Source organism: Colossoma macropomum, unplaced genomic scaffold (assembly GCF_904425465.1).
Source record: "Colossoma macropomum unplaced genomic scaffold, Colossoma_macropomum, whole genome shotgun sequence".
Lineage (NCBI taxonomy): Eukaryota > Metazoa > Chordata > Actinopteri > Characiformes > Serrasalmidae > Colossoma > Colossoma macropomum.
Window position 1 is genome coordinate 31161884 of NW_023494792.1, and position 25507 is coordinate 31187390.

The following is a 25507-nucleotide window of genomic DNA, read 5'->3' on the forward strand; positions in this document are numbered from 1 at the left end:
AGACAGTTACAGTGTATTATTTATCGTTTTATTCACTTCTATCTGTCATTTGTTATGGTTTTCCTCGTTTAAATGACAGCATACAAGTGTGACAGAATGCAAGTGTGTGTGTGTGTGTGTGTTTGTGTGTGTGTGTGTGTGTGTGTGTGTGTGTGTGTGTTTGTGTGTGTGTGTGTGCACTATGTAAATGCAAACGTGTGTTGGTAGGATATGTGCGTGTGTGTGATTACGCTGGAGGATGTATAATTATACACTCCACTGGTCCTTGGGTGTGTGTGTGTGTGTGTGTGTGTATGTGTAGCTACAGTGACAGACTGGAAGTAGCTCTGCATGATAAACACGTGTGTTTTGATGGGGTTGGGGATGTCAGGCTTGCCTGGACATGCTGCCCACTGAACTGTGATCGACTTTCTCTTTCTGAGGAGGTGAACGTTTCTAATCCACATCTGTCATTTTCGTCTTGAGTGAAATAACTACAGAAGTGCAACAAGGAATTTGCCTCTGACACTCAAGCTTTTCTTCTGGCTGTCATGTTGATTGTGACCCCACACCGCTCTACAGTACAGTTGTATACAAAAATTTGGGCACTCCTTGTCAAATGACAAGTCCTGCTGATTTTGTAAGTGAAAGTAAGTGAACACATCCTCTACAGAGAACACAACTCTGCACATTTTGCTGAATTAAATATATTGGGAAAAAATAAAACATGAAATGTGGCCTATGCAATAGTTATGGCATATTTTCATTTACTATTTTTTTAATGTTAACAGTCTAAATGTGCACTAAAATTAGCATAAAAATGCCATATTTAAGTTAGTTCTCTGTAGAAGATGTATTAATGTATTTTCGCTCATTAAAGCAAAACATATGGTTTGGTAGGGTGTTCAAACATTTGTATACAACTGTAGGATCGTAGATACTGAGATACAGTGTGTGGTTTTTCTCTACACAAAGCACTGGATCTTTAGGTGCCAGAAAACTAGAGCTTTACTTTTTTACTGGCAATTGCACGAATACTGCAGCTTCCATTGTATGTTTTTTGGGACCAATCTTTAGCAGGTACCAAAAACATAAAACTGGAAGTATCAGTACTGGCGCAATTGCCAGGATCTTATGGTAATTATTTTGCAAAGAGTTTACAAAGACATAAGCTAGCTAGGAACCACTAATTCTAGTAGCATTTATGCCAGCAGGCATAAAACAAGCGTTTTTTCTAACATTTTCACACTAAACTGAGAAAAATGTAATTGCTTGGTTAACTCAATTCTGTGTAATTGTAGGCATTTGTGTGAGTGTGTGAGTACAGAACAGTGTATTATATTATTTTAAACATTATATTATTTTTATTTTTAATTTATCAGCACAGTTAAGTTTTTAGAGTTAAGCATATAGTGTTAAGAAAGCTAATTCATCAGTTCACGCACTCAAGAGGAATAATATGAAGCCTTGCTTGACTCTACACGAGTCTAGACATTTGTGTGAGTGTGTGCATGCAGAACAGTTTCATATCATCCGGTAAGTTAGACTAAGATAGCTATTTAGCCATATTAGACCTTTTAGAGTGTAGGTCATGGAGGTTCCCTGGCAATATCATAGCCGTCTGTGGCTGCGAGTCCAAGTGACCCTGCAAACATACACACAGAAGTATAACTGGGCATTCACTCTGCGCAATGCTAGCCAACGTGGGTCTCTGCTAGCTAACAGAACTGGCAGCTAGTGTTCTCCTCCGAGCGTGTTGAGCTGATAATGTTGCACTAGTGGCAGTGTGGAAAGATGTGGTGGACATGCTAACCTTCACCGTCCAAGCTTAGTAGCATCGTATGATGGGGGGACCTAGCTCGTAGGTGGAACTGGTCACAACTGATTTAGGTGGATGAAATAAAGAAGAATCATTGTCTTACTTAGCTAGCTAGCTAGCCTACCTAATGTTTGCTAATTAGTGATTATGGGGATGGTAAGAATGTTTTTTGGTTCAGTTTTCACATGAAAAATTGCTTTACATTGGGAAAAATCTGCAAAAAAAAACAAACGATACCATTGATTCTGTCATGTATACTAAAGAAAATGACCTTTAGAACTTGCCAAATCCATCTACATCACTCTGTGACTATGATTGTACCAGATCCTGAAATGAGGATGAACATGGTGGTGTATGACCTGAATCAAGGCAGGATGGCATCAGTAGAGAGACGCTGAGAGACACTGAGAGACAGTGTGTGTGCAGAATTTGACAGATGTTTGTCTCTGAATGCAAGAGATGGAAGAAGGGCAGTAAATCTGTCCTCATCGTGTCTTTTTAAGGTACTTCATTTGCAAGCAAATGACCAGCATGCATTTGACACATGCTCACCATTTGGTGGATTGCATTGCAGCCACACAGTGATCCATGGTTACATGGGAATTGGGGCCGAGGATAGATTAGGAGAAGGCAGAGTTTTGTAGAGAGACAGTGTGTGTGTGTGTGTGTGTTTGTCTGTGTGTGTTGGTGGGCAGAACGTGAGGAGGATGAGACGGGTGGGAAGACTCTGGCAGGTACTCGGCCATGCGTCATGTTTATCAGTCTGAGATGATGCAGCTTGTCTCCAGGCATTTTGTCATGGGGAAAAATGAGAGAATAATTAGTGTGGCGTTTTCTAAGGTGTTGCATTTATAATCATAATCCACTGCCTGTCAGCTCAGGCTCACCGTGAATTGGAGGATAAGACCAATTTGTCATATTACATAATTAGAATTAAGTTGAAATTAGCAGAATGATTTTCTCCTGTCAGCGTTTCAGGCCTAAAGACTCTCTGATCTAAATATGCTGTTATCAGTGTTTGTTTTCTAATTGTTTGGCTTGTTTAACTTTGGAAAGTATTACTAATTTTGACAAATGTTATTATTGTCATGCCTTATCTTACTGTGGAGGTGTCGTGTGTGTCATTGCAGGTTGTTGTGAGCAGCATCCATAAGAACTGATTTGCTGTTTTGTGTTCTGCCTCATTTCGGCATAAGGCTGTGTTGCTCAGATGTGTTTGTTTGTTTTTGCTGATCACATTTCTAGATTAAGACATCAGGCTTGCTTAGTCACCGTGACGGGACTCCAAATTAAATTTGAGAAAATCAGGCTGTGTTTTTTTTTGCGGCGAGACAGAAATGAAAGGATCTCAAAAGATTAGGCATGTCAGATTTTACCCAGAATCCCTGATCTAAATATAGCCTAAAAGGTATGGAGAGAAAAAGTCTTCGCAAAAGTTTTAAAACAGCTTTGAAAGGGTGTGAAAGCTGCTCCTGGAGACGTGCTGTTTTGCCAGTAACCATTGTCTTTTTTCTAACTGTTGTCTTTTGCATTCCGAGAAAATGAGGACCCCACAAAACAAGTTGGAAAAGACGAACACACATGGAAACAGAAACAAGCATGTTGTTGTGCTGCTGCGGGTTCTGATCAAGAGCTAATTTTAACACATAGGTTTGGTATCACATCAGCACAGATGAATCAAAAGAACTGTGATAAAAGAATCGACTGCAAGCTGCAAACTTTTTTTAAACCCTCTGATACAGCAGGATACAAACACTGTGTCCCTGTCAGACTGAAAGGAGAGGAATATACTGTGTTGTTATCATGCACTACTGTTCAGCACTGCGTCATATAACAGTTAAGAGATACCCAAGTGCTGTGTTATACATAGTGTTTGGTTACAGACCATCTGCACCGTGGTCAAGTACCTGTGTCCATAAGCAGCGTTCTCTGGAGGTTGTGTAGTGGTCACATTAATTCCCATGCGATGCTAGAGTTTGCAGTACTGTGTCAGGTTCCTTTTCATTTTTAAGGGTGTGTTCAGACTTGGCAGGTTTGGTCTGATTAACATGAACACTGGACCTGTATTACAGGAATTTCATGTCTTTTATCCTAAATTAAAATCTGACAGGTCAAGATTTGATTTTTCACAAATTCCTATTACAGAGAGGAATCTTGTCTTAATTTAGGAAAGATTTGTCATCTAGACAGCTACCATTGTAAAAACAATGTCAAAACAAAACTAAAATGTGGTTCACTGGAAGTTGAAAAAGTTATTAAAAGTTAAAACATTATTATTGTAACAGTGTCCTGTCCTGCACTGTTTAATGGGTCGTAATCATTCCCCGGTTTCAGTTGCCATTTCCCAAAGCTGTGTTTACTGTCTGGGATTTTTTTAAACTACAGATTTAAGGAAAAAACATCACTCTCAGAAGTGAAACCACCATTTTACAATATGAATAAATGTCATCATGGCAGTTATAGAGAATTTACTATGGTGCCTACAAAAAAATCAATCTGCACTGATTAGCCATACCAGTAAAATCACCTCCTACACTCGTTGTCCATTTTATTAGCTGCACTCACTATATAGGAGCACTTTGTACTTCTACAATTACAGACTGTAGTTCATCTGTTTCTCTGCATACTTTGTTAGCCCTGTTCATGCTCAGTGGTCAGGAGCCCCACAGGACCACCACAAATGGATCATTCTCAGCACTGCAGTAACACTGAAGTGGTGGTGGTGTGTTAGTGTGTGTTGCGCTGGTCTGTGGACAGTGAGTGGACGCAGTGTTTAAAAACTCCAGCAGCACTGCTGTGTCTGATCCACTCAGACCAGCACAACACACTCCACCACATCAGTGTTACTGCAGTGCTGAGAATGATCCACCATCTAAATAGTACCTGCTCTGTGGTGGTCCATGGGGGTCCTGACCACTGAAGAAGAGGGTAAAAGGGGGCTAACAAAGTATGCAGAGAAACAGATGGACTACAGTCTGTAACTGTAGCGATTATATGGTAAGTGAAGCTGATAAAATGGACAGTGAGTGTAGAAACAAGGGGGGGGTGTTGATGTTATGGCTGATCGGTGTATTTTCAGTAGAACGGTAAACTACTAAATAAATAAATAATGAGTTGTCAAAAAGTTAGGACAGTATTTAGGACATTTTGTCCAGTTGGGATGCTTCAGTAAAACTGTTTTCTTACCTGGATTTAGGATGAGATTGTGAACTAGCAACTATTGTCCCAAATTCACCCCTAACTGAAGTTGTCAACAGATAAGATTTCAAATTAAGGATGTATCTGTAATACAGCCCCGGTGCAGTTGCTCTGTTAGTCTGGGTCATTAAAACAAGTGATGTGCTAACTCGTATGTGCCCCAAATGGACCGAGACCCCCTGAGGAGGTCATAAAATCTCGGCTGACTTCTTTTGTTTCAATGTCAAATGTGGGAGTGTGAACTCTAAGTGAACCAGAACTAAAATGCAGCAATGCATCCTTTTCTGCTTTGGTCCACACCAAAGGAACCAAACTACAAGTATAAGCACACCCTTAAAGAAGGAAACAGAGCAAAACAGTTCCGTCAGGTTGTAAACATAGAGCACCAGCACCCAGGAAACATGGGGTTTGTTACTACAAGCTTAAATGTCGTCGATACCACAATATTGTGATATATTTTGAAATTACTGTTCCCAATTCAGAAGTGTTACCTGACTGTGTCTAATGGCAAAACACCATAATAGATTCACGTCTAGAACCACTGGTCGTGAGTGAAACCTCACTCATCTACAATGTAAAGTTCACTAGTTAAATACACTTAATCTAAACTAGCGTCCAAAATATTCCCCAAATCTGAGTCCCCTTCCAATGAAAACTATCCATAAGTGAACTGACTAATCTTAATTGACTGGGTTATATTAACTGGTGTCATTTCCTGTTCCAGATGGTCAGAAGCAGGAGGTGCAGTTGGATGGCTCCGCTTCGAGGCACTGCTTTAATGACCTGAGTCCAAACACACAGTACAAGATCACTGTCTACGCTCAGCTGCAGGACACAGAGGGGCCAGCCGTGACCACCATCCAGAAAACATGTATGTAGAGTCACACTCTCACATATATGAACCAAAAACTATATTCTATGTATGTACATCATATATATATATATATATCTATATATATATATATATATATTATATATATATATATATATATATATATATATATGTATGATGTTTTTTCATGCTGTACACAGCATGAATTAGAGGTAAAATAGAATCAAGCAGTGATTTAAGTTGTAAAAATATTTTACACTTAAGACAATTGGCCAACAAACAAACAGCACAGCATGTTTTTCCATCCGTTTCACTGCAGTGCAGGGGTCACCGGTCTTATTCTCAAAGGGCCGGTGTGGCTGCATGTTACCAGCCAGGCAGAAGCACATCTTATCTAACTAATCAATTGAAGACTGAGACCAACTGATGTGGACTCAGTGGAATCAAGGGGGAGTTCTGCTTGATTGGAATGAAAACCTGCAGCCACACTGGCCCTTTGTGGATAAGATTGGTGACTCCCGCTATAGTGCCTTTGTCACACCTGACCAGTTTTTAATTCTTTCAGCACTGTGTAATGTAACACACCTGATTGAGTTGATGACCATCTGAAAGGGGGAATCGAGTGAATCTGATTAGAGCTGCAGTAAATCTCCAAGATTTTGGGCAGCTCCAAGATCACATAGCGCGTCTCAGCATGTGCGCACAGACATACATACACATACAGACACACACACGTCAACTGAACACACACACTCACACAGAAGCGATAATTGCCACGGTCTTCGTGTTTGTGGTGATGTGTCATATAACAGCATTCAGACATACGTTGGATTTATTGCTTTGTTTTGAAGTCAATCAAAAATGTAAAACGTTGCGGCTGTCTGTGTGTTTCCCAGCGGCGATGTGGGCAAGTCCTGTAATTGGCCCCATCACACACATGCTGCCTACAGCAGCCTTACACTCATATACCGGCAATACACACTTCACAGAGGTACATACTGGAGGGGTAATCATGCACACAATCACACCCATAATCAGACACATCAGAGAGAGAAGAGATGCCACGTTTCACTTGTCACACACACACAAACACGTTTTTATATATTATCAGGACATTAACTCATGCGTATTGCTGCTGTTGGGACAAAACCTCGTATCTCCATTTTTATCGTTTTTCAGTTTTTGACATATGAAAATGCCTGTTGTTCTTTACGCTGCGTATAAATTTCATGACGAATGGACCAAAAGAAATGACCCAAAATGACTCAGTAAAAAGTCTGGTTCCATTGACTTACATCAAAAGTAAAATGTTTTTTCCTTCTCCTGTAAAGTTACCATATGTAATAATAGTATGTCCCATATGTATTATATATACTGTAGCTGTTGGAACAAAACCTCAACTGAAAAGTTTTAACTTTCATGTAAGCAACTAAATTTTATTCAGTGTCATTTTGAACCATTTCTGTTGGTGTATTTGTCATTGATTGTTTGCGGTATATAAAAGCCAGCTGGCATTTTCAAATTATGTAAAAAAATTATAATAATAACATAAAATAAAGCGATGATATATAAGCATCCATATGCAATTCTAGTTTTCTAAATCTAACCCTAATCTTAACCTCGGGAACCAAGGTTTTTCTTTTTTTTTTTATAAAACACTAATAAAACAGCCAGGAGCATTTTGCTGGACCTCACTTTTTTGCTGGTTGGTTTTTCTGCAAAGTTGGGACTTTTTTTCTCATGAATACGTGAAAAGCACCCTCCCCTAGACACACACACACACACACATGCACACACACACACACACACACACACATACACACACTGTGTCACACAAAGCTCACTCCTGCATGTTTGTGTTCCTGCAGTTCCTGTACCCACCACTCCTCCCACCAGGCCCCCAACCACCACCCCTCTACCCACCATTCCTGTAGCTAAAGAAGGTAAGCCTTAAAACGTCAACTTTAAAGCTCCTATATTAACACGTCACACTATTCCAGAAGATAAGATTACAAAACTGAACTTAAACTCTTCAGAAACATTCTTTGTCACTTCTTTGACAACAACAGCTAAAACTAGCATTTTGCAGTTTTTAAATTTTGCAGTTTCCTTTTTTGTGCTTATGTTCTTTTATCTTTTTGAATAGTTAAACTCAAACAGTTCACTGTGAATGCACATTGCATAATCTTTGTCCTGGCCTCTGTTTTAAAGGCCATTTTGTGTGGCGTCTGTCATCTCCAGTCCCTAAATAGCCAAGCAGGACAATCAATATCATAATTTATCTGCTAATTTAGCTTAATCAGAGTCTCAGTCTGAAGGATCAACATCAGACTGTTACTATGGTGATGGTCTCCTGCTACCGCTGTTGGGCTCAGACATGCAGTCCTGAACTCAGCGAAATCAAACACACTCCAGCTAAAACAGAGAGAGAGAGAGAAGAGAGAGAGAGAGAGAGAGAGAGAGAGAGAAGAGAGAGAGAGAGAGAGAGTGAGAGAGAGAGAGAGAGAGAGAGAGAGAGAGAGAGAGGAAGAGAGAGAGAGTGAGAGAGACAGAGAGAGTGAGAGAGACAGAGAGAGAGACAGAGAGAGAGAGACAGAGAGAGAGTGAGAGATCCATTTGATTGCTTAGAGTGTCTCATCTAGAAAATCTGATTTTTTTTCTTTTGCTCATCAGAATTTGAGTGGAGGCCTTTGTTGGGTAATTGACTGGGATTTTTTTAAACCTTCTAGAGTTTTAAACATTCTAGAGTTATTATGGTATTATTATTTGCAACGTTTAATTTTGCATTACTTCTTTATTTATATCTAATTACATAATTATTTCTATAATCTTTTGTAATGAATTATATCACATTCAGTGTACCATCATCAGCTTTGTCTGCACTTCTGACTTATATTTTGTTTTGCTGACAAAAAACGTGTAAAAAATGTAGGATGGTTACTCTTTCTGTGAAACAAGACCATCCACACCGAGAATATCTTTTCAAATTCAGGTCACAATAAAATATTTCTTCTTCAAATTCCAAACCAAATGTGATTTAGATTTAAAGTTTAGAACCAGCACTTTCACAAGAATTTGTCTGCATGTTTCGATAAGCTAATAATTAACCTCTTAAATGTCTAGGGTCCACCAGTGGGCCCAAGGTTTTAGTATACACTTCTATAACCTAAGAATAGCTGTCATAGAATAGTCATAGACTAGCAATTCAAACAGTCAGTAAGCCTTAGAATGTAATAAACCTGGGATTTTAATTGTGCCATGAGGGACCCAGTGTGGTTAGCCTTGTCCCGGCCAGTGAAGGGGGAACGTTTACTGCTGTCCTACAGTTCTGCTTTGTTTTGTCTTTCTGTTAAGTATTGCTCTCTGTTTTTGTCCCCCTCTCTCTCTCAGTATGCAGAGCAGCGAAGGCTGATCTGGTGTTTTTGGTGGACGGATCTTGGAGTATCGGTGATGATAACTTTGTGAAAATCATTCGCTTCTTGTACAGCACGGCTGGAGCGCTGGATGAAATCGGGCGTGGAGGCACACAGGTCAGTCCTGGGCTCCTATCATAACATATTTCACGCCGATCATTAACATTAAATGTTGTGTGTCCGTTTCCTAATGCTCAGTTCTAATTCTGAATAGTATATTTGAACGCTGAATAAATAAAAAGCTTATTCTAGTTGCTGTGTGCTTAGTACACTCTTAAAAATGATGGTTCTTCAAGGGTTCTTCAGCAAAGAAAATGGTTCTATAGAGATCCATGAACACTAAAGGAACCCTTTGCATCATGAAAGGGTTCTTCAGAATGTGCTTTAGATGGTTCTACATAGAACGCTTTTGAAAAGGATTCTATATATCACCCAAAAGGGTTATTCTATTGTTAAGATATCAAGCTTATAACAGCAGAAGAATCCTTTTGGGTACTATATAGAACCTTTTCAAAAAGGTTCTATATAGAACCATCTACAGCACATTCTGAAGAACGCTTTCATGAAGTTCATGGGTCTTTTTAAAAACCATTTTCTGCACTAAAGACCCTTAAAGAGCCTTATTTTTCAAAAGTGTAGGATAGGAAAGCTGAGCTAATGCTGTTAGGTGGCCAACTCTGCTAACCGGTTGTGCTGTAGCAAGTGAAAGGCTAGACTTCTTCTGCTTTCCCTGCGTCTACTAAGTAAAAGGCCTACATCACCACCTAGTGTACTGGAGCTCGAAGCTCCAGTGTTTGCTGCTAATGTCAGATTGAGGGACAGAATGGCTCAATAATGTTTTTCAAAATCGCCTCAAAATTGTGTCACTGATATATTTAATAGTCAGTACTGTGTTATCGTGATATATTACATCACAATATGTCACATGATGCTTTTCTAAACATGATTAGATATTGTCAGTACTTAAAAACCATGTCACAACTGCATGTTTGATTAAAAAGAGCATGATTAGTCTTGTTTAATTGGATTTAGTGCAGCAGAGGGTGTGAAACATTAAATTCAAGTGACTGTATTAATAGTTTTGATCAAATTTTTAAAATGTGGCTTATCAGATGTCAGAAAAAATAAATATCGTGACACATCGTGTCTCGTAAAACACTTACTGAAGTATCGCGATATTACATTTTGCCGTATCGTCCACCTCTAAGTCATTATTATTGTCTTATTGCCTAGGCCTGTGTCTGACCCATTAAAATGGTCCAGTCTTATGCTGGTGGGATGTTGCTGCTGCACAGCGCTGCTGTCGGAACAAAACCTCAGATCTCCATTTTTGACATTTTTCAGTTTTTGACCTAATCTGAAAAGACCTGTTACCCTTTACATTGGATGTGAATTTCGTAATGAATGGTCTAAAAGAAATGACCCAAAATGACTTGGAAAGAACTCTGGTTCCATTGACTTACATTAAAAGTAAAGTAGGTTTTTCCCTTTTCTTGTAAAGTTACCATTTTCGAGATACAAGGTTTTCTTCCCACAACAGCGACAGGCTTCGTTAGCTTTTTCTCTGTTACGACACCATGCAGAACCCCATTTTAGATCTTAATCAGGGTTCAGCTGTGTGATACAGATTGACACTGCGTGTTAGTGCACTCTCACAGTTAGATCCTCCTCACAGTTAGATCATCCTGAAGAAAGTCAACTTCCTCTGCTTATTACCAGAGTTATTATTTCCTTAATGACTCTCTATCTCTCCCTGGCAGGTGGCCATAGCCCAGTTCAGTGATGACGCCCGCACTGAGTTCAAACTGAACTCCTATGATAACAAGGAGAGTCTGCTGGATGCCATTCAGAGGATTTCATACAAAGGAGGAAACACTAAAACAGGCAGGCTGTTCTCCACTTTGTACCCAGTGTGTCTCTGAGATGGTGGAGGTGGCATGGTGGCTAATATATGACTAATGGGTAGACGGTGAAGTTTCACAGAACAGTGGAGCTGTGCTGATCACAGACATCATAATACACATGCATTCTTTTTAGTTTCTTTTTTTCTGTACACTTAGAAAAGCATATTGTACATCTGTTATCACTATTATACACCGTTCAGACATAACATTATGACCACCTCCTTGTTTCTACATTCATTGTCCATTCATTGATCCACTCAGACCAGCGCAACACACACTAACACACCACCACCACATCAGTGTTACTGCAGTGCTGAGAATGATCCACCACCCAAATAGTACCTGCTCTGTGAGGGTCCATGGGGGTCCTGACCACTGAAGAACAGGGTAAAAGGGGGCTAACAAAGTATGCAGAGAAACAGATGGACTACAGTCTGTAACTGTAGAACTACAAAGTGCACCTATATAGTAAGTGGAGCTGATAAAATGGACAATGAGCGTAGAAACACGGAGGTGGACATAATAATATGCCTGATTGGTTTATAATAATTTTTTTTACTTTTTAAACCATTTTCAAATGGCTGCCCTTTATATTGTGTGAACCAACCCACAAATATAATGCAAATCCATTTTATTTAATTTGCATTAAATGATGTTAAGAATGTTTTTTCCTTCCTTGGAGATTTTTTACAACACCAATATTATGTTCACACATATTAATATTAACACACCAACACAAGCTCTGTGAAACTTGACTGGATATCAGAAAGCACTCTGTAGTTGACCGTCCACTGACCTCTGACCATTGACCCATAGGACGAGCCATGCAGCATGTGAAGGACAGTATCTTCACGGTGGCCGGAGGAAGCAGGCGAGGCGTGCCGAAAGTGCTGGTGGTCCTGACAGACGGCCGTTCCCAAGACGATGTCAACAAGATCTCCCAGGAGATCCAGATGGAGGGTGGGTAACGCATTTGTCTCTGTGGCTGTGAGCAGAATGGATCCCAACCTGCGTTTTAGGGCCCTATTATGTGTGTCAGCCATTCTTCTCTTAGTGTCCGAATCATAAAATGGAACTGTGGAGTTTCTAGTGAACGCTGTAGTTCACTACATCAGCTGAATGAGTACCAAAGTGCATTGCAAGCCTTTTATCAGTAAGAAATGGACAGAGGATTGTTAGAGGAGTGGTGGCCACTGAGCCTTTGAAAACGGAACTTGTCAGGCTCTCTCAGCTCTCTAGGGAAGCGCTGAATATAGCAGCTCTGTACAGTGAAAAGAAAGACCTTTACTGCCTGCTGCTCATCATACAGCAAAAAAACAGCCGTAGTTTTCTCCAATCATGGGCCACGCATTAAATGCATGTCTAGTACCTAGTCAAGTTCTGTGCTTTTTTCTGATCCTCATCCTCTGCACTATTCAGAATATTTTCAGAATGTCAGAATAAAACAACTTCAGCCTCACTCAAGCAACTAATGTCGCTTTGTTTATATGACTGGTGAGTACTGATGAAGACTGATGATGAGAAAGTGTCAGTGGCACAGAATTAAAATGTGTTACATCCACAGATTTCCTGCCAGTAAAGTGGAACATAGCACTTCGATGTAACATTTTATTCATGTACAACTAAGGAGGCACTGATGTAGGAATTGTGCGCCGATGCTAATATCTGATATTTTTATATACACATCTGCTGATACATAAATATTTATAAAATGTAGAACGTGGGACAAAATCTGCCTGGATTAGCAAATATGACATTTGTTTCTATAATGTTCCAAATGCAGGAAAATAAATAAAATTCATAAATTTTAGCACAGTAACCCAGTGTTGACTAAAGTACAATATAAACCTAATTAAATATCAGTTTGTAATAGTGGTCAAGTCCTAATATCTCTCTATGATCTATCACTTTTTTTAAGTGATCTGACAATACCTATATGACTCTGCTGTCATGATGCAAACCATGTGTAGAAGTGAATTATTTGAATTATGAAAATTCAAAATTCATTTATTAGAATTTCTTTCTCAAAGCATGCATTTCGCAAAAGTCACTAATATCTATTTAAAATACTGTGAAAACTAGAAAAGTTGTGTTTGAGAAAAACACTGGAATTTTACTCTAAAGCATGTCTTCATAATATCTGTGTTCAGGTTACATCGTGTTTGCGATCGGTTTTGCTGACGCTGATTACGGGGAGTTGGTGAGCATCGCCAGCAAACCCAGCGAAAGGCATGTGTTCTTTGTGGACGACCTGGATGCCTTTAAAAAGATCGAAGAGAAGCTCATCACTTTCGTGTGCGAAGCTGCTACAGCAAGTAAGTCTCAAAGTGAAATATACATGTCTGTGTGTGTGATTTGTAAGATGCATGTCTGAATTGACTCATTTGTATTGTATTTTTCAGCTTGTCCATCTGTACCGATGAGCGGCAGCACGCTGCCAGGTCAGTTACACTTTTGCACACTGAAAAAGCCTGAAGCTCATAAACACAATAGTTTAGCCATATTCTGTTATTATTTCATAATAACCTATACAGGTTTTAGCATGTGTGGCCCATATTCAGTGTTTTTAATGCACATGTTGTCTTGGTCTGCCTGTAATATTAACCTTCATATATAATGTTTTCAGACATTCCTGACTGATATTTATAGAAGGTTTTCATGTTTTCAGACATTCCTGACTGATATATATAGAAGGTCATCATTGATATCAGATTTTTTTTGATAAATGTTTATTAAAAATTCTACGCAATTAAACGTAGTGTTAACGTTTTTTAAGTATCTCTAAAATAGTAACTTTACAGGAGAAGGCAAAAACACTCCTACCTTTCTATGTAAGTCAATGTAAAGAGATTTTATTCCTAGTGATTTTAGAGTACTTCTATTGGTTCATTCATCTTGAAATTTTCACACGACATAAAGGACAACGGTGTTAAAATGATGCAGAAAACTAAAAATTGACAAAAATGGAGAATGGAAATGGTTTTCTGTGGACAGCGACGAAATATTTCACAGGTGTGATGTGGTTTTTGGCAAAATTAACCAGTTTTGTCTTGCATATTAAATACTATTAATTTATGTTGCAAATTCACATGCTCATTTATTAAAAATCATAAGAAAAGCTAGATTTCCCCCAACCTTTGATGTGCAGTGTAATAGTAAAATTCAATAGTTTTAACCAGTATTATATTAATGTGAGGTGCTGTTAATATCTAATGATGTACTCCTCCTTGTTTAACACACACACAGGCTTTAGGATGATGGAGATGTTTGGTCTGGTGGAGCACCTGTACAGTAATCTGGAGGGCATTTCAATGGAGCCAGGAACCTTCAACAGCTTCAACAGCTACAGACTAGCCAGTGATGCCCTACTTGCACAACCTACCAGGTACACACATGCACTAATACCGTCCATTAAAAGGTTGGCCCTGGTCATGCCACAGCCATTCATGTCCGGGAGTCCTCCTCATAATAGGCCTTACTCCCTCTGAGCGGGAAGCATTTGTCCTCCATTCCTTCCCGAGTCACTCTGTTTGAGATTAGAATTAGAATTAGAATTCAGAGCCATTGACCAATTGTGCAAAGTGAAACTGTCAGCTCAGAGAGTCGAACCGGGGACCTTCCAGTCTGGTTGGATCCCTGACTTCCAGCCCATAACAATGTGATTCTAGCCAACGTGGATGCCGGTAATGTAAAGGAACTGGCAGTTAGTGTTTTCCTCCAAGTGTATTGAACTGTCTAATGATGATGTGTTAATGGGAGCTTGAAAATATGCGGTGGTGCCCCTTGCGACTCAGAAGGAGCACATATCTTCACCCTCCAGGGTTCTAAGGTGCAATACTGACATTTGCTCCTTCTGTGCAGATTTTGTTAACAATGCGTACCGCTGACCTAGAGTGCTACTTTAAAGTTAGCCTGTTGGCTCATTATGCATGTCAAAAGAAGCCTAACTAACCTGCATAGCTGTCCACTTTTATGGTTTAGTTAAGAAGTGCTGATTTGCCGTAAGAATCATTTGCCCTTGCTGTGGTCTCATGGCAGTGAATGTAATTCTCATGGGTTAAAAAGTTTGTTTCACTGCATGCTGCGCAGTGGCATCACAGAAATAGCCAATACCGGGCTCAGCTGCATATTTGCAGTGCACTATTTAGTATGTCTCATTATATTAAAAACAACAGTGTTGATTTTGCACGCTGGCATTTAAACAGGCTACGAAAACATATGCTAAACAAAACAACCAGCTGCTAAACGGCCTAGGTCCTAATGTTGTTCAAGTGAACCTTAAGGGCCTGGACAGTGTACAATCAATGTAAAATCTCCGGGTTAATCTGATTGCTGGGTTAAACATGCTCACTGACTGAGAGAAGGGATAAAGAAGAAAAGGAAAAAATCATATTAAGTTTGTACTCATGTATTTTTCTGTGTGCTCCTGTTTATTACAAATGAGGAGCACCAGTGCTCCCTGGCTGAAAGCTGCCTACCCAGCTCGGTAGCATTGTGTGATAAAAGAAGACCTAGCAGGTGACTACACTGGGAATACATCGGGTAAAAAAAAATATGGTTACACCTTTTCAGTTTTGCAAGTACTGTTTGATTTTTTACTGTTTCTTTTCAGTTAAGCAAGAATGAATTCCTGCCAAAGTTTGCAGGGACATTAAACACCTATTCCTAATCCTTATCTATCGCTTAACCTTTGTCATTTGAGTATATTTAGCATCAGCACTCAGCGCCATGTACATCAGTGTTCTCTTGCTTGGTATCAAGAGGAGGTTGTGATAGTTTTCTTTTCTAAACTATCTTTAAAAGCACATATCAAAAACTCTTTTGGCCTGAAGGTGGTTTTAACGCCTGTGAAGGTTCAAAACAAGCTGCCGTTGGCTTATAAACAGTATCTAATGGAGATTCAACCTACAATTACAGAGCTTTCCAACTCTTACTGCTCCAGTTAACATCTCCACCTGCCTTTTGTGCGGAAGCTGCAGTGTATGCTGTAAAGTCACAGGGTAATAAGTCACAGGGAATGCACATGGTCTGGGTAAAAGCACAGGTTGGTGAGGTAGGCTGCTCTGTGAAGAGGAATAATCCCTTGCACAACCTTCTAGTAAGGTTAAGGTCAACTGAACTCCACTGGACTCCAGCTCAGGGTGGTCCAACACCTTACTAAGACACTATGTTGTTTTTTTCTTTAATGTGTCACCCACTCAACCTCACTTCCACTCGCTTAGCCACTTACACACTCACCTTATTCCCTGATTAGTGAATTAGATACACTTTATTAGATACATTTTATTAATCCCTGAAGGGAAATTCAGTTATTCCAACATAGCAATGACTTCAGTATATACAATATGTTAAATAAAATTGTCTGTTATCACATTAGATGTTTAATAGACACAGTACTTAGAGGTATTTACAAATGTGGTCTTATAACATATGTATAACATACTGGACTGCAGCATTTTTAGCAAGCCTGGCAATGACAGCAGGGAAAAATATTAATGACATCAAACATTCGCATTATAAATGTGAATGGCTGTCTAAAATGTTCAGTGTTATATGTTAGACTGATAAACCATTGACTAAAGGTGCTCCTACAATGTTCCAGTGTGCTATATAATGGTTGCCTGACATTGGCAAGAATTAACTCCAGTCTATCCATCATTCCCTTCTCTGTCAGGAGAGTCCAGGCATTGCCTCACCACAGACAGCTTTTCTGAGAGTTTTTTTGAATTGTTTTTTCATGCTCCCACACCAGCGTGAGGAACATATAAAAAAGATCCAGAATCCAGAGAAAAGCTAAAGATGTTTTCAGAAAAATGTTACTCACAGTTTGGAGGGTGTGTTTAGATGTGTCTTTTGTTCTGACTCTCATGGTGACCTTTTGACCCTAGGTATATCCACCCTGAGGGTCTGCCATCTGACTACACCATCACCATGTTGTTCCGCCTGCTGCCCGAAACCCCACAGGAGCCCTTTGCGTTGTGGGAGATTCTCAACAGCAGAAATGAACCCTTAGTGGGAGTCATTCTGGACAGTGAGTAGAAGGACCTCTGAACTGGTAATACAGATGCAACTGTAACTGGCGTAACTACAGACTTCTTATTTATTTCTGAAAACAAGTAAATACATCAGAGATGTGAGAGAGATTGTGTTACAGTGATTGTACCACAGTTACGGGTTGGTGTAAAAACAAGTGGAGTAAAAACCCCTTAACTGTTCTAAATGCATGGTCCCCTGTGGCTTATTGCTCTTATAAAAGAGCTACAAAATACAATATGATCAAATACACTAATGTTCAATAAATAATTGAATGTTTTCTTAAATATTATTAATATTAAAACATTATTAATAAAAGCGAAAAGAAATGTAGTTTGTTAACAGTAGGCTATGGTTGCCAAGCAACATTCCATGTGTACATTTGTGCATTACTGAGGAATTCAGTTGATGTGTACAGGCCTGTGTGTGTACACTGAGTATTTCAGAACGTGGCTCAGCCAATCAGATTTTAGAAACTATTATATGTGTGTTATTAGACTTAATACAACAGCGCAACGCAAGCTGATTGGTTGAGAAGCGTTCTAACTATGCTGTTATTTCACCATAACATCACAGGTTTTTCCATAAACAGATGCCGTTGCTAAGCAGAAAATGGACACTTTTAAGATCACATTTGACCGACAGCCGATTTGGTCCGACTCTGAAGATGAGACTACACTAAATTCCCAAACTGTCAGTTGTTCTGTGTGGAGCTGGAGAACGAACTGCCGGCTGTGCAGCGAGTGAGCGGAGCTCGTTACTCTGACGTAGCAGCAAGCTGCTCGTTAAGGAACTATAATTTGGCGGAAGGACTTGCTGACATTAAAACATATTAAACACCACGTTCACTGCCCAGTTTATTAATTTATTACTTTATTTATTTAACTGTTGTATAAAAGCAATAGAACACTCAAGGTCATGTGTTATCATGTATAACTTCACGGCTGTGATGTTCTACAGTGACCAAATCACAGCCGTGATGTTATTTTGCGATAACACACTTCCTCTCATGTTCTGTTGCTTGAATACCACACATAGTTCTGATCTTGTGATTGACTGCAAGACATTTCATATGAGGCAATATTGGCACTCTCACCATGTTTGTAAAGTGTAACAACCTTAACGATGGGTGGAGGAAAGACGCCGGGGGCAGGTGTGAAGACGGAGAGCTTTCTTTTATTATTATTCATACACAACGCAAAACACTCAGCTTTTCAGCCCACAGAGTAAGACAAGACGCTTGCTGGGACTTTTCAGTCCTTTCTTTTCGTTCTTTCTGGTTCAGCTCAGCTCAGTTCAACTCAGCTCAGCTCAGCTCAGCTCTCATGCCTTCATAGGTCTCCTTCTCTCTCTGGGCTCTGCCACCTACTGAAGGAAGAGATTGCCTATAAGTAGGCTGGCAGAAACAAGGCACAGGTGAACATTATCAGCTACTTAGCCCGCTGGATCAGCCAGACCAGCTTCTCCATCCCGCATTCAATGCTCAGCCACGCCCCCTTCTCCACATAAAGTTTCCTTAAGTATCACTTTGATTTATGTATCTCTTCATATAAAACAGTTTTTAATTGTGAAATGAGTGTGGATCATTCTACTAAATTGAAGTCAGCTCTTTAAACACATTTCAAACTTTTAACTTAACTTTGATTAATGATTGAACATTCCTAACAAAACAGTCATAACGCTACTTGAACTTCACCATGTTTCAGCAGTGGCTGTTTCTGTAGTGAGAGTTTTAGCTAATTTTGAGCAGAACTCAAAAACGATAGCCAGTACATGACTAGCAAACACAGCTTTGAACAGCTGTACATACATAAAATCATAATATTTTTATTAAAACACAAAAAGGTTTCTGCTAAATGTTAGAAAATATGTGTTTCGGTAGTGGTAGATCTTAATGCTACACACTGATTTTCAGACTTTGAGACACATTTACACCAAAAAAAGGATTTCACTTCCTTCTCTAAAATACAGGGTCATAGCTAAAATAAAGCTCTGTCTATGGACTAAAACTTTTTGTGTTATGGTAATGACATGAAAACATGGGGCAGCATTTTTTTAATAGTTTTTTTTGTTTATTTAAAAATTAAAGTCATGATAAATCTAAATCTTTCAACTTTAAAAGAAAGCAAAAACATTTAAGATTTTTAAAAATGTAAGTTTTTTTTTCACAATAGCTTAAATAGATCATAACATAATTTATGTAAATATCTAAGGTCTGAATACCCAATAGTTTTTTTTCTTTTTTCACAGTGGAACCTCAGTTTGAACTATTTTGGTAAAATGGTTCATATAAACTTTCTTGTTAATTCAGTAATTCTTCATCTTTTTCTGTCTTAAAAGCTTTTGCATCGACGGCTGTAGTGCACAAAGTGTATAACTGCATAATTATTCCGTAACTAATATAAATGACTCAATAACTGATGAAACTAAAATGTAAAAAATTGAAGTGGAGGGCCCCCGTATGGGCCCTTGCAGTTCAAGGGTTTAAACTCTCTTTCTCTCTTTTTCTCTGTAGATGCAGGAAAGACACTGACGTTCTTCAATAATGACTATAAAGGTGATTTTCAGACAGTAACATTCGAGGGCCCTGAGATTAAGAAACTTTTCTATGGCAGCTTCCACAAGGTCAGTGCTCACACACCCCCGCACTCGCAGTGTTTCAGCGATTCTCACACGATTATTTTGCTTATCTAATGCCATCTGTTTTCCACCTGAAAGCATCTTTTTGCCAAATGCTCTTTTCACTTGACTCTCTTCTCTCTGTGAACTCTAAACCTGAAGCTCAGCACTTTCGGCTAGTTTGCCCAGCTTCAAACACAATTTTCAAAACCTTATAACCTCATTCAGTGTAATTTTATTACCAAATAATGATGAATGCAGCAACAGAATGAGCTGATCTCTGAGTACCACTGCCAGATTCTGCTCTCCAGCATTTGTTAGAGGAACTAGCTCCAAAACTCTGCACATGAACTGCCAACATAGAGAGCTGTTGTCATAGTAATTCACTCAGTCTTTCATTTTGCAATGACCAAATAAATGTCAGTCAGATATGTTTTATTGGCCCAAGTAGCATCTATGTGTACTTATCCAAGACTAGTTTTGTGTGAAACTCTACTGTGTGTGTGAATGTGCTTCTAACAGCTGACTCAAAATCAGCCTAAAGGTAGCATCCAGCAGCCTTTCCCTCAAAATATAAGCTATACAAAGCACAGTATTATATACTGCTGAGCCAGTAGTCTGTGAGAGAGGTGGGGGTAAGTGTCCATTTCTGGACCCAATTCCTCTGTAATACCCATCTTCAGTGTTTTGATGATGGATTTATTGTAGGTTTTCTGCTGAAGTGCCGCTGCTGCAGGTTGTAGCTGCCTGGGCTTGTTAAAGCGAGGACTGATTGGCAGGATACAGATCGGCCTGTATGAAATCACACAGCAGATACGCTCACTCCCACTGTGGAGACAGTAAAGCTGCGAAAGGAGGGAACGACTCTGACAGAGCACAAACTGTGCATTTACACTTGAAATGAACCTCACTGAGGAAAAGAAAACAGGACTTTAGGATTTATTTGCACCAAGCCACAATATTAGCGGCACACTAAAATAAAAAATGTTGATCCAAACTGAAAACTCAAACCAAATAGTGCTGAATTGTATGAAGTTTTAGCCCCTGATCCTAATTCTCTTTACTACTTAAATAATTTGTGAAGCATTACACTCTCAAACTCAGTTGAAGGGCTTAACAAAAATAAAAACATTAGGTCAAAATGTTCTGCTTTACATCTTTTGGATAAAAACTGAAAGTGTAAAATTCCCAAAAATGTTGGGGTAGGCCCCATAGGTCAGACACAAGGCCAGGCCAGATCAAGCCCTCAGCACAATCCTATCCGGCCCATGAAAGTGTTTTAACTTCTCATTAATATTAGCCCATTTCACAAGGCTCTGCACTGCAATTCCCAGCATGCATTGCATCACAATTTGTGCTCCCACCCCCTCTCCCAACGACAATGTATAGGCCAGCGGATACACCACAATTCATATCAACAAACACACTAGCTGTGTTTCAGCTGCAGTTCAACCAACATAAACACTCAGCTCAGCAGCTCAGAAATTGATCCAAAGAATTAATGAACTTGCAGCAAAGAAAAGATGTCATGTGTTTAGATCAAGCAAATGGGTAGGTTTAAAAGACTGAGCTCTTAGAGATATTTAAAGAGGTTTAACAGTTAACTGTAGCTAATGTAGCCTGGTGTTTTGTGTATAACATGAATATATTGTTTAATACATGACATTTAATGAATTGAAACAAACATAGGCGTTCTCTGGCCCACGGATTTGTTGACATGTTTTAATATGGCTCTTTTAGTGGTTGAATTTGACACCCCTGGTTTAGGCAGATGAAATTTCATTGCATACCTATTTTGCGTTTACTTGCTGCTGGTCACTTGATCTTCAGCTATGTGTTGCAATAATAAGTGCTGAAGCAGTTTCCCACCTCACTGACAGCTTTCACTGTGATCCAGCTGCCCTTGAATAGTGTTATTTATACTTCATTATGTACTATTACAGGCCTTACCTATAAGTTGTTCTGCTTAGTCTTGTTACACAGTAAAATGTTCATCTTCAGGACGTTAATGGAGTTTCTGTGTGTATTTTGTGTGTGTAGCTGCATATAGCGGTAAGTAAGACGCTGGCACAGGTGATGGTGGATTGTAATCTGGCTGGAGAAAAGCCCATAAATGCCGCTGGCAACATCACCACTGATGGACTGGAGGTCTTGGGCAGGATGGTCCGCTCCAGAGGGGCCAAGGACAACTCCGCACCGGTATGCTGTACGGCTGACCATGTGTGTGTGTGTGTGTGTGTCTGCTTATACTTCATATCTGGAGAATTAGTTTAGCTGGGGGCTGATTTTTTTAACCAATTAACGTCCATATCTATCTAAAATATTACTTTTGATTTGGTCCATGTGTTCTCTGAGTTTGCCTGAGCACAAATGTGATACTTAAAAAAAATACATGAATAAAAAGTTAGTTAATATTGCCTAATAACTTTTCATATTAAATCTATTTATTTGGTTACTCAAGACTTTTTTTTGATTGAGAATAAATATAAGAAAATTGCACATAATCAAAATGCTTATCCAAAGTATAACCACACAAAATGTCATCACTTTAGACCAGATCTGTCAAAGTTATGTCTTCGGCCAAAGTACGGCAGAGTTTATGGCCCTTTTGCTTAGTGTGCTAAACTTAGATGTTGGGCTCATTTTTAAATGTATGGGTTTAGACTGTAAAGGCAGATAAATATACCTTTATAAACAGAATGTATTCAGGCTTATGGACCTACAGCCTCAGGAAGTTCAATGTTTGTGTTTGTGTGTGTAGTTTCAGCTGCAGTCATTTGATATTGTGTGTAGTACATCGTGGGCTCGGCGAGACAAGTGCTGCGATCTTCCCAGTCTGGTGAGCTCATTACCTGCACTGTTTCTACTACTGTAATACACTAGTTTTGCAAAGTAAAGCAAAGAAGCCCTGAAAAGTGTTTCAAATATATGTTTTATATCAACCAAAAAAAGTTCCAGCTGCTTAGAATAAAGCAACCATTATAATTACTTGACAACCAAATGTCAGCATGATACCATAATGGTGAAACAGAGATGTTATCAGAATAAGCAGTAGATGGTCAGGTCAGGTTGGGTGGTCTCAATTAATTTTATGCTGATCTGTGTCTGTTGTTCTTAAACTGCTGCTGTTGTTACTCATGTGCTTGTTTACTCTAGAGAAAGGAGGCAGACTGCCCCGCTCTGCCTCGGGCCTGCACCTGCACTCAGGACAGCAAAGGCCCTCCTGGTCCCCCAGGACCACAGGTATGTACCTGACCACAATGTCCACTCTGTTAAATACAAACACTGCTGATACGGTAATAAAACACTCACTAATTCTCCCTGAGGAAAGCATGTTTTTCTCCACTGTGAAAATCACCTCATATTCACTTACATTCAGCTCCACTTTACCCAAAGAAGTCCTGAGTCATAGTATCTAATAATATAATATCTCCTCTTTTATTTGCTACTCAAAATCTGCACTTGTAGACCGAATAAAACATACTTTTGTTATTACCAGTGATAACTAAGTAACCAAGTTTTAAAGCGATACATCCATTGGGCCTCACTGACTGACCTTTCTTAAGAAGAAATTTTGTTCCACAGATGTTGTAGAAGAGTTTAAACACCCTGAATCAGGTGTATCTTATTCAAACACCGTTGGATTCAGCAATAACTTGTGTGTGTGTGTGTGTGCACTCAACAGGGAGGTGCTGGTATCAGAGGGGCAAAAGGAGATCGTGGCGAGCCTGGGCCTGTGGTACAGTTTTACCCACAATCCTACTACACTGTACCAAATACATGATATTGTGGATTCATGGTTATGATGTTGTATGTTTGTTGTATGCATTGTAGGGGCCAGTTGGTCCAATGGGAGATGCTGGAATACCAGGACCTCAGGGCCCTCCTGGCCCCCAGGGGCCCAGCGGACGATCTATCAGAGGCCCACCGGTAACATACATGCAGCAAACAAACACACACACGCTCTTATATATATATATATATATATATATATAGAGAGAGAGAGAGAGAGAGATATAGAGAGAGAGAGAGAGAGAGAGAGATAGTTAGATAGATAGAGAAAATTAAGTACATAGCCATGAAATCTCCATAGACAAACACTGCCAGTAGAATGGGTCATACTGAAGAGCTCAATGACCTGAGCTCTTCAGTATGACCCATTCTACTGCCAGTGTCATAGGATGCTACCTCTGCCACAAGTCAGTTTGTGAAGTTTCTACCCCTTTAGATCTGCCCTGGTCAACTGTAAGTGCTATTGTTGTTAAATAGAAATGTCCAGGAGCAACAACAGCTCAACTACGAAGCCATTCAAGCCCACGAAGCATGGCCAACAAGTGCTGTAGTACTTACACATAAAAACGCCTTCCCGCTGTTGCATCCCTCACTACAGAGTTCCAGACTGCCTCTGGAAGCAACATCAGGGAGCTGAAATGGGTTCCTGTGACAAGTCAGACGCACAAGCCTAAGATCACTATGCATAATGCCAAGCGTCGGCTGGAGTGGTGTAAAGCACACCGCCACTAGACTCTGGAGCAGTGGAAATATTTTTTTTCTGGAGTGATGAGTCACGCTTCACTATCTGGCAGACTAATAGAAGAATCTGGGTTTGGCAGATGCCAGGAGAACTCCACCCTGTGCACAAAGCAAGGTCCATAAAAATGAGTTTGGTTAGGAGAAACAGTCCACTGAACACCTTTGGGATGAACCGGAACTTTAAATGTAAGCCAGACTTTCTCGTCCAACATCAGTGCCTGAGATCACAAGCACTGTCTTGACTGAATGGGCAGAAATTCCCTCAGACACACCTCAAAATCTTGGGGAAAGCCTTCATAGAAGAGTGGAGGCTGTTATAGCTGCAAAGGGGGGCCAGCTCTATGTGAAGGCCCATGGTTTTCAAAAGGGGGGGCCAACAAGCTCATATGGACATACATTTGGCCATATTGTGATTATAAGTAGCTTAAGACCAATGCTGTCTTACATGTGTGTGTGTGTGTGTGTGTTTGTGTGTGGGAGTGGGAGGTCTCAGTGTCCTAATGCCCCTCATATGTCTCCACACTGCTGTAAATGGATGATATATGATACAGTAATGTAATGATAGGTTATGCTGTCTCACTGACGTGCTGACAGATGCCAGTAGGTCAGAACACTTTTCTTACCTTGTAAATGATTTACAGGTGAATAAGTTGCACAATTATTGGCTTTATATATAGTAGCTGTATATGAAAATGGATTGATATGTGTTTATTGAAATCAGCACACGGTCATGTTTAATATGAGAATGATAGTTAATATGAGAATGGTGCACCGTGGTTAACAAATGTGCATGTGTGTTTAGGGTGGCCCAGGTGAGAGAGGGGAGAAAGGTGAAGCAGGAGCTCGAGGGCCTCAGGTAAACTCATCACACCTGAGTTTCCACCCTTTCTGTCAGTGTGTGGTCTACGTCTTAGTCAAACAAGTATGATTCATCTAAAATCCAATGTCACATATGTAAAATCTGAATTTGCACCAGATTTATGAAAATTGTGGCCATTACACCAAAGATTACACAGTTCTGCTAATTTATGTAACCAGATATAATCCAGTAAGTACCCATACCAGGGGTCTCCTGGGGCCTCCGGGGCTGCATGCGGCTCTTTTGCTGCCCTGTTGCGGCTCCACAACAGAATTAGATTTTTAGGTAAAATTAAAATATTCCTCCTTTGCAGTAAAA

General features: G+C 39.7%; 1 protein-coding gene across 4 annotated transcripts in view; it reads left to right on the forward strand.

Annotated features, from left to right (window-relative positions):
* Positions 1-25507, forward strand: part of LOC118812119 (collagen alpha-1(XIV) chain) — a 122212-nt gene that overhangs the window by 77869 nt on the left and 18836 nt on the right. For all 4 annotated transcript variants that reach the window (XM_036576857.1, XM_036576855.1, XM_036576858.1 and 1 more), the window contains 16 exons: positions 5721-5867; positions 7697-7771; positions 9219-9358; positions 11002-11125; positions 11962-12105; positions 13296-13460; positions 13548-13586; positions 14392-14530; positions 17034-17176; positions 19694-19803; positions 21838-21996; positions 22559-22636; positions 22954-23040; positions 23483-23536; positions 23632-23727; positions 25133-25186. In XM_036576857.1, coding sequence (XP_036432750.1) covers positions 5721-5867; positions 7697-7771; positions 9219-9358; positions 11002-11125; positions 11962-12105; positions 13296-13460; positions 13548-13586; positions 14392-14530; positions 17034-17176; positions 19694-19803; positions 21838-21996; positions 22559-22636; positions 22954-23040; positions 23483-23536; positions 23632-23727; positions 25133-25186 — 1754 coding nt within the window. The remainder of the gene's footprint in view (positions 1-5720; positions 5868-7696; positions 7772-9218; positions 9359-11001; positions 11126-11961; positions 12106-13295; positions 13461-13547; positions 13587-14391; positions 14531-17033; positions 17177-19693; positions 19804-21837; positions 21997-22558; positions 22637-22953; positions 23041-23482; positions 23537-23631; positions 23728-25132; positions 25187-25507) is intronic.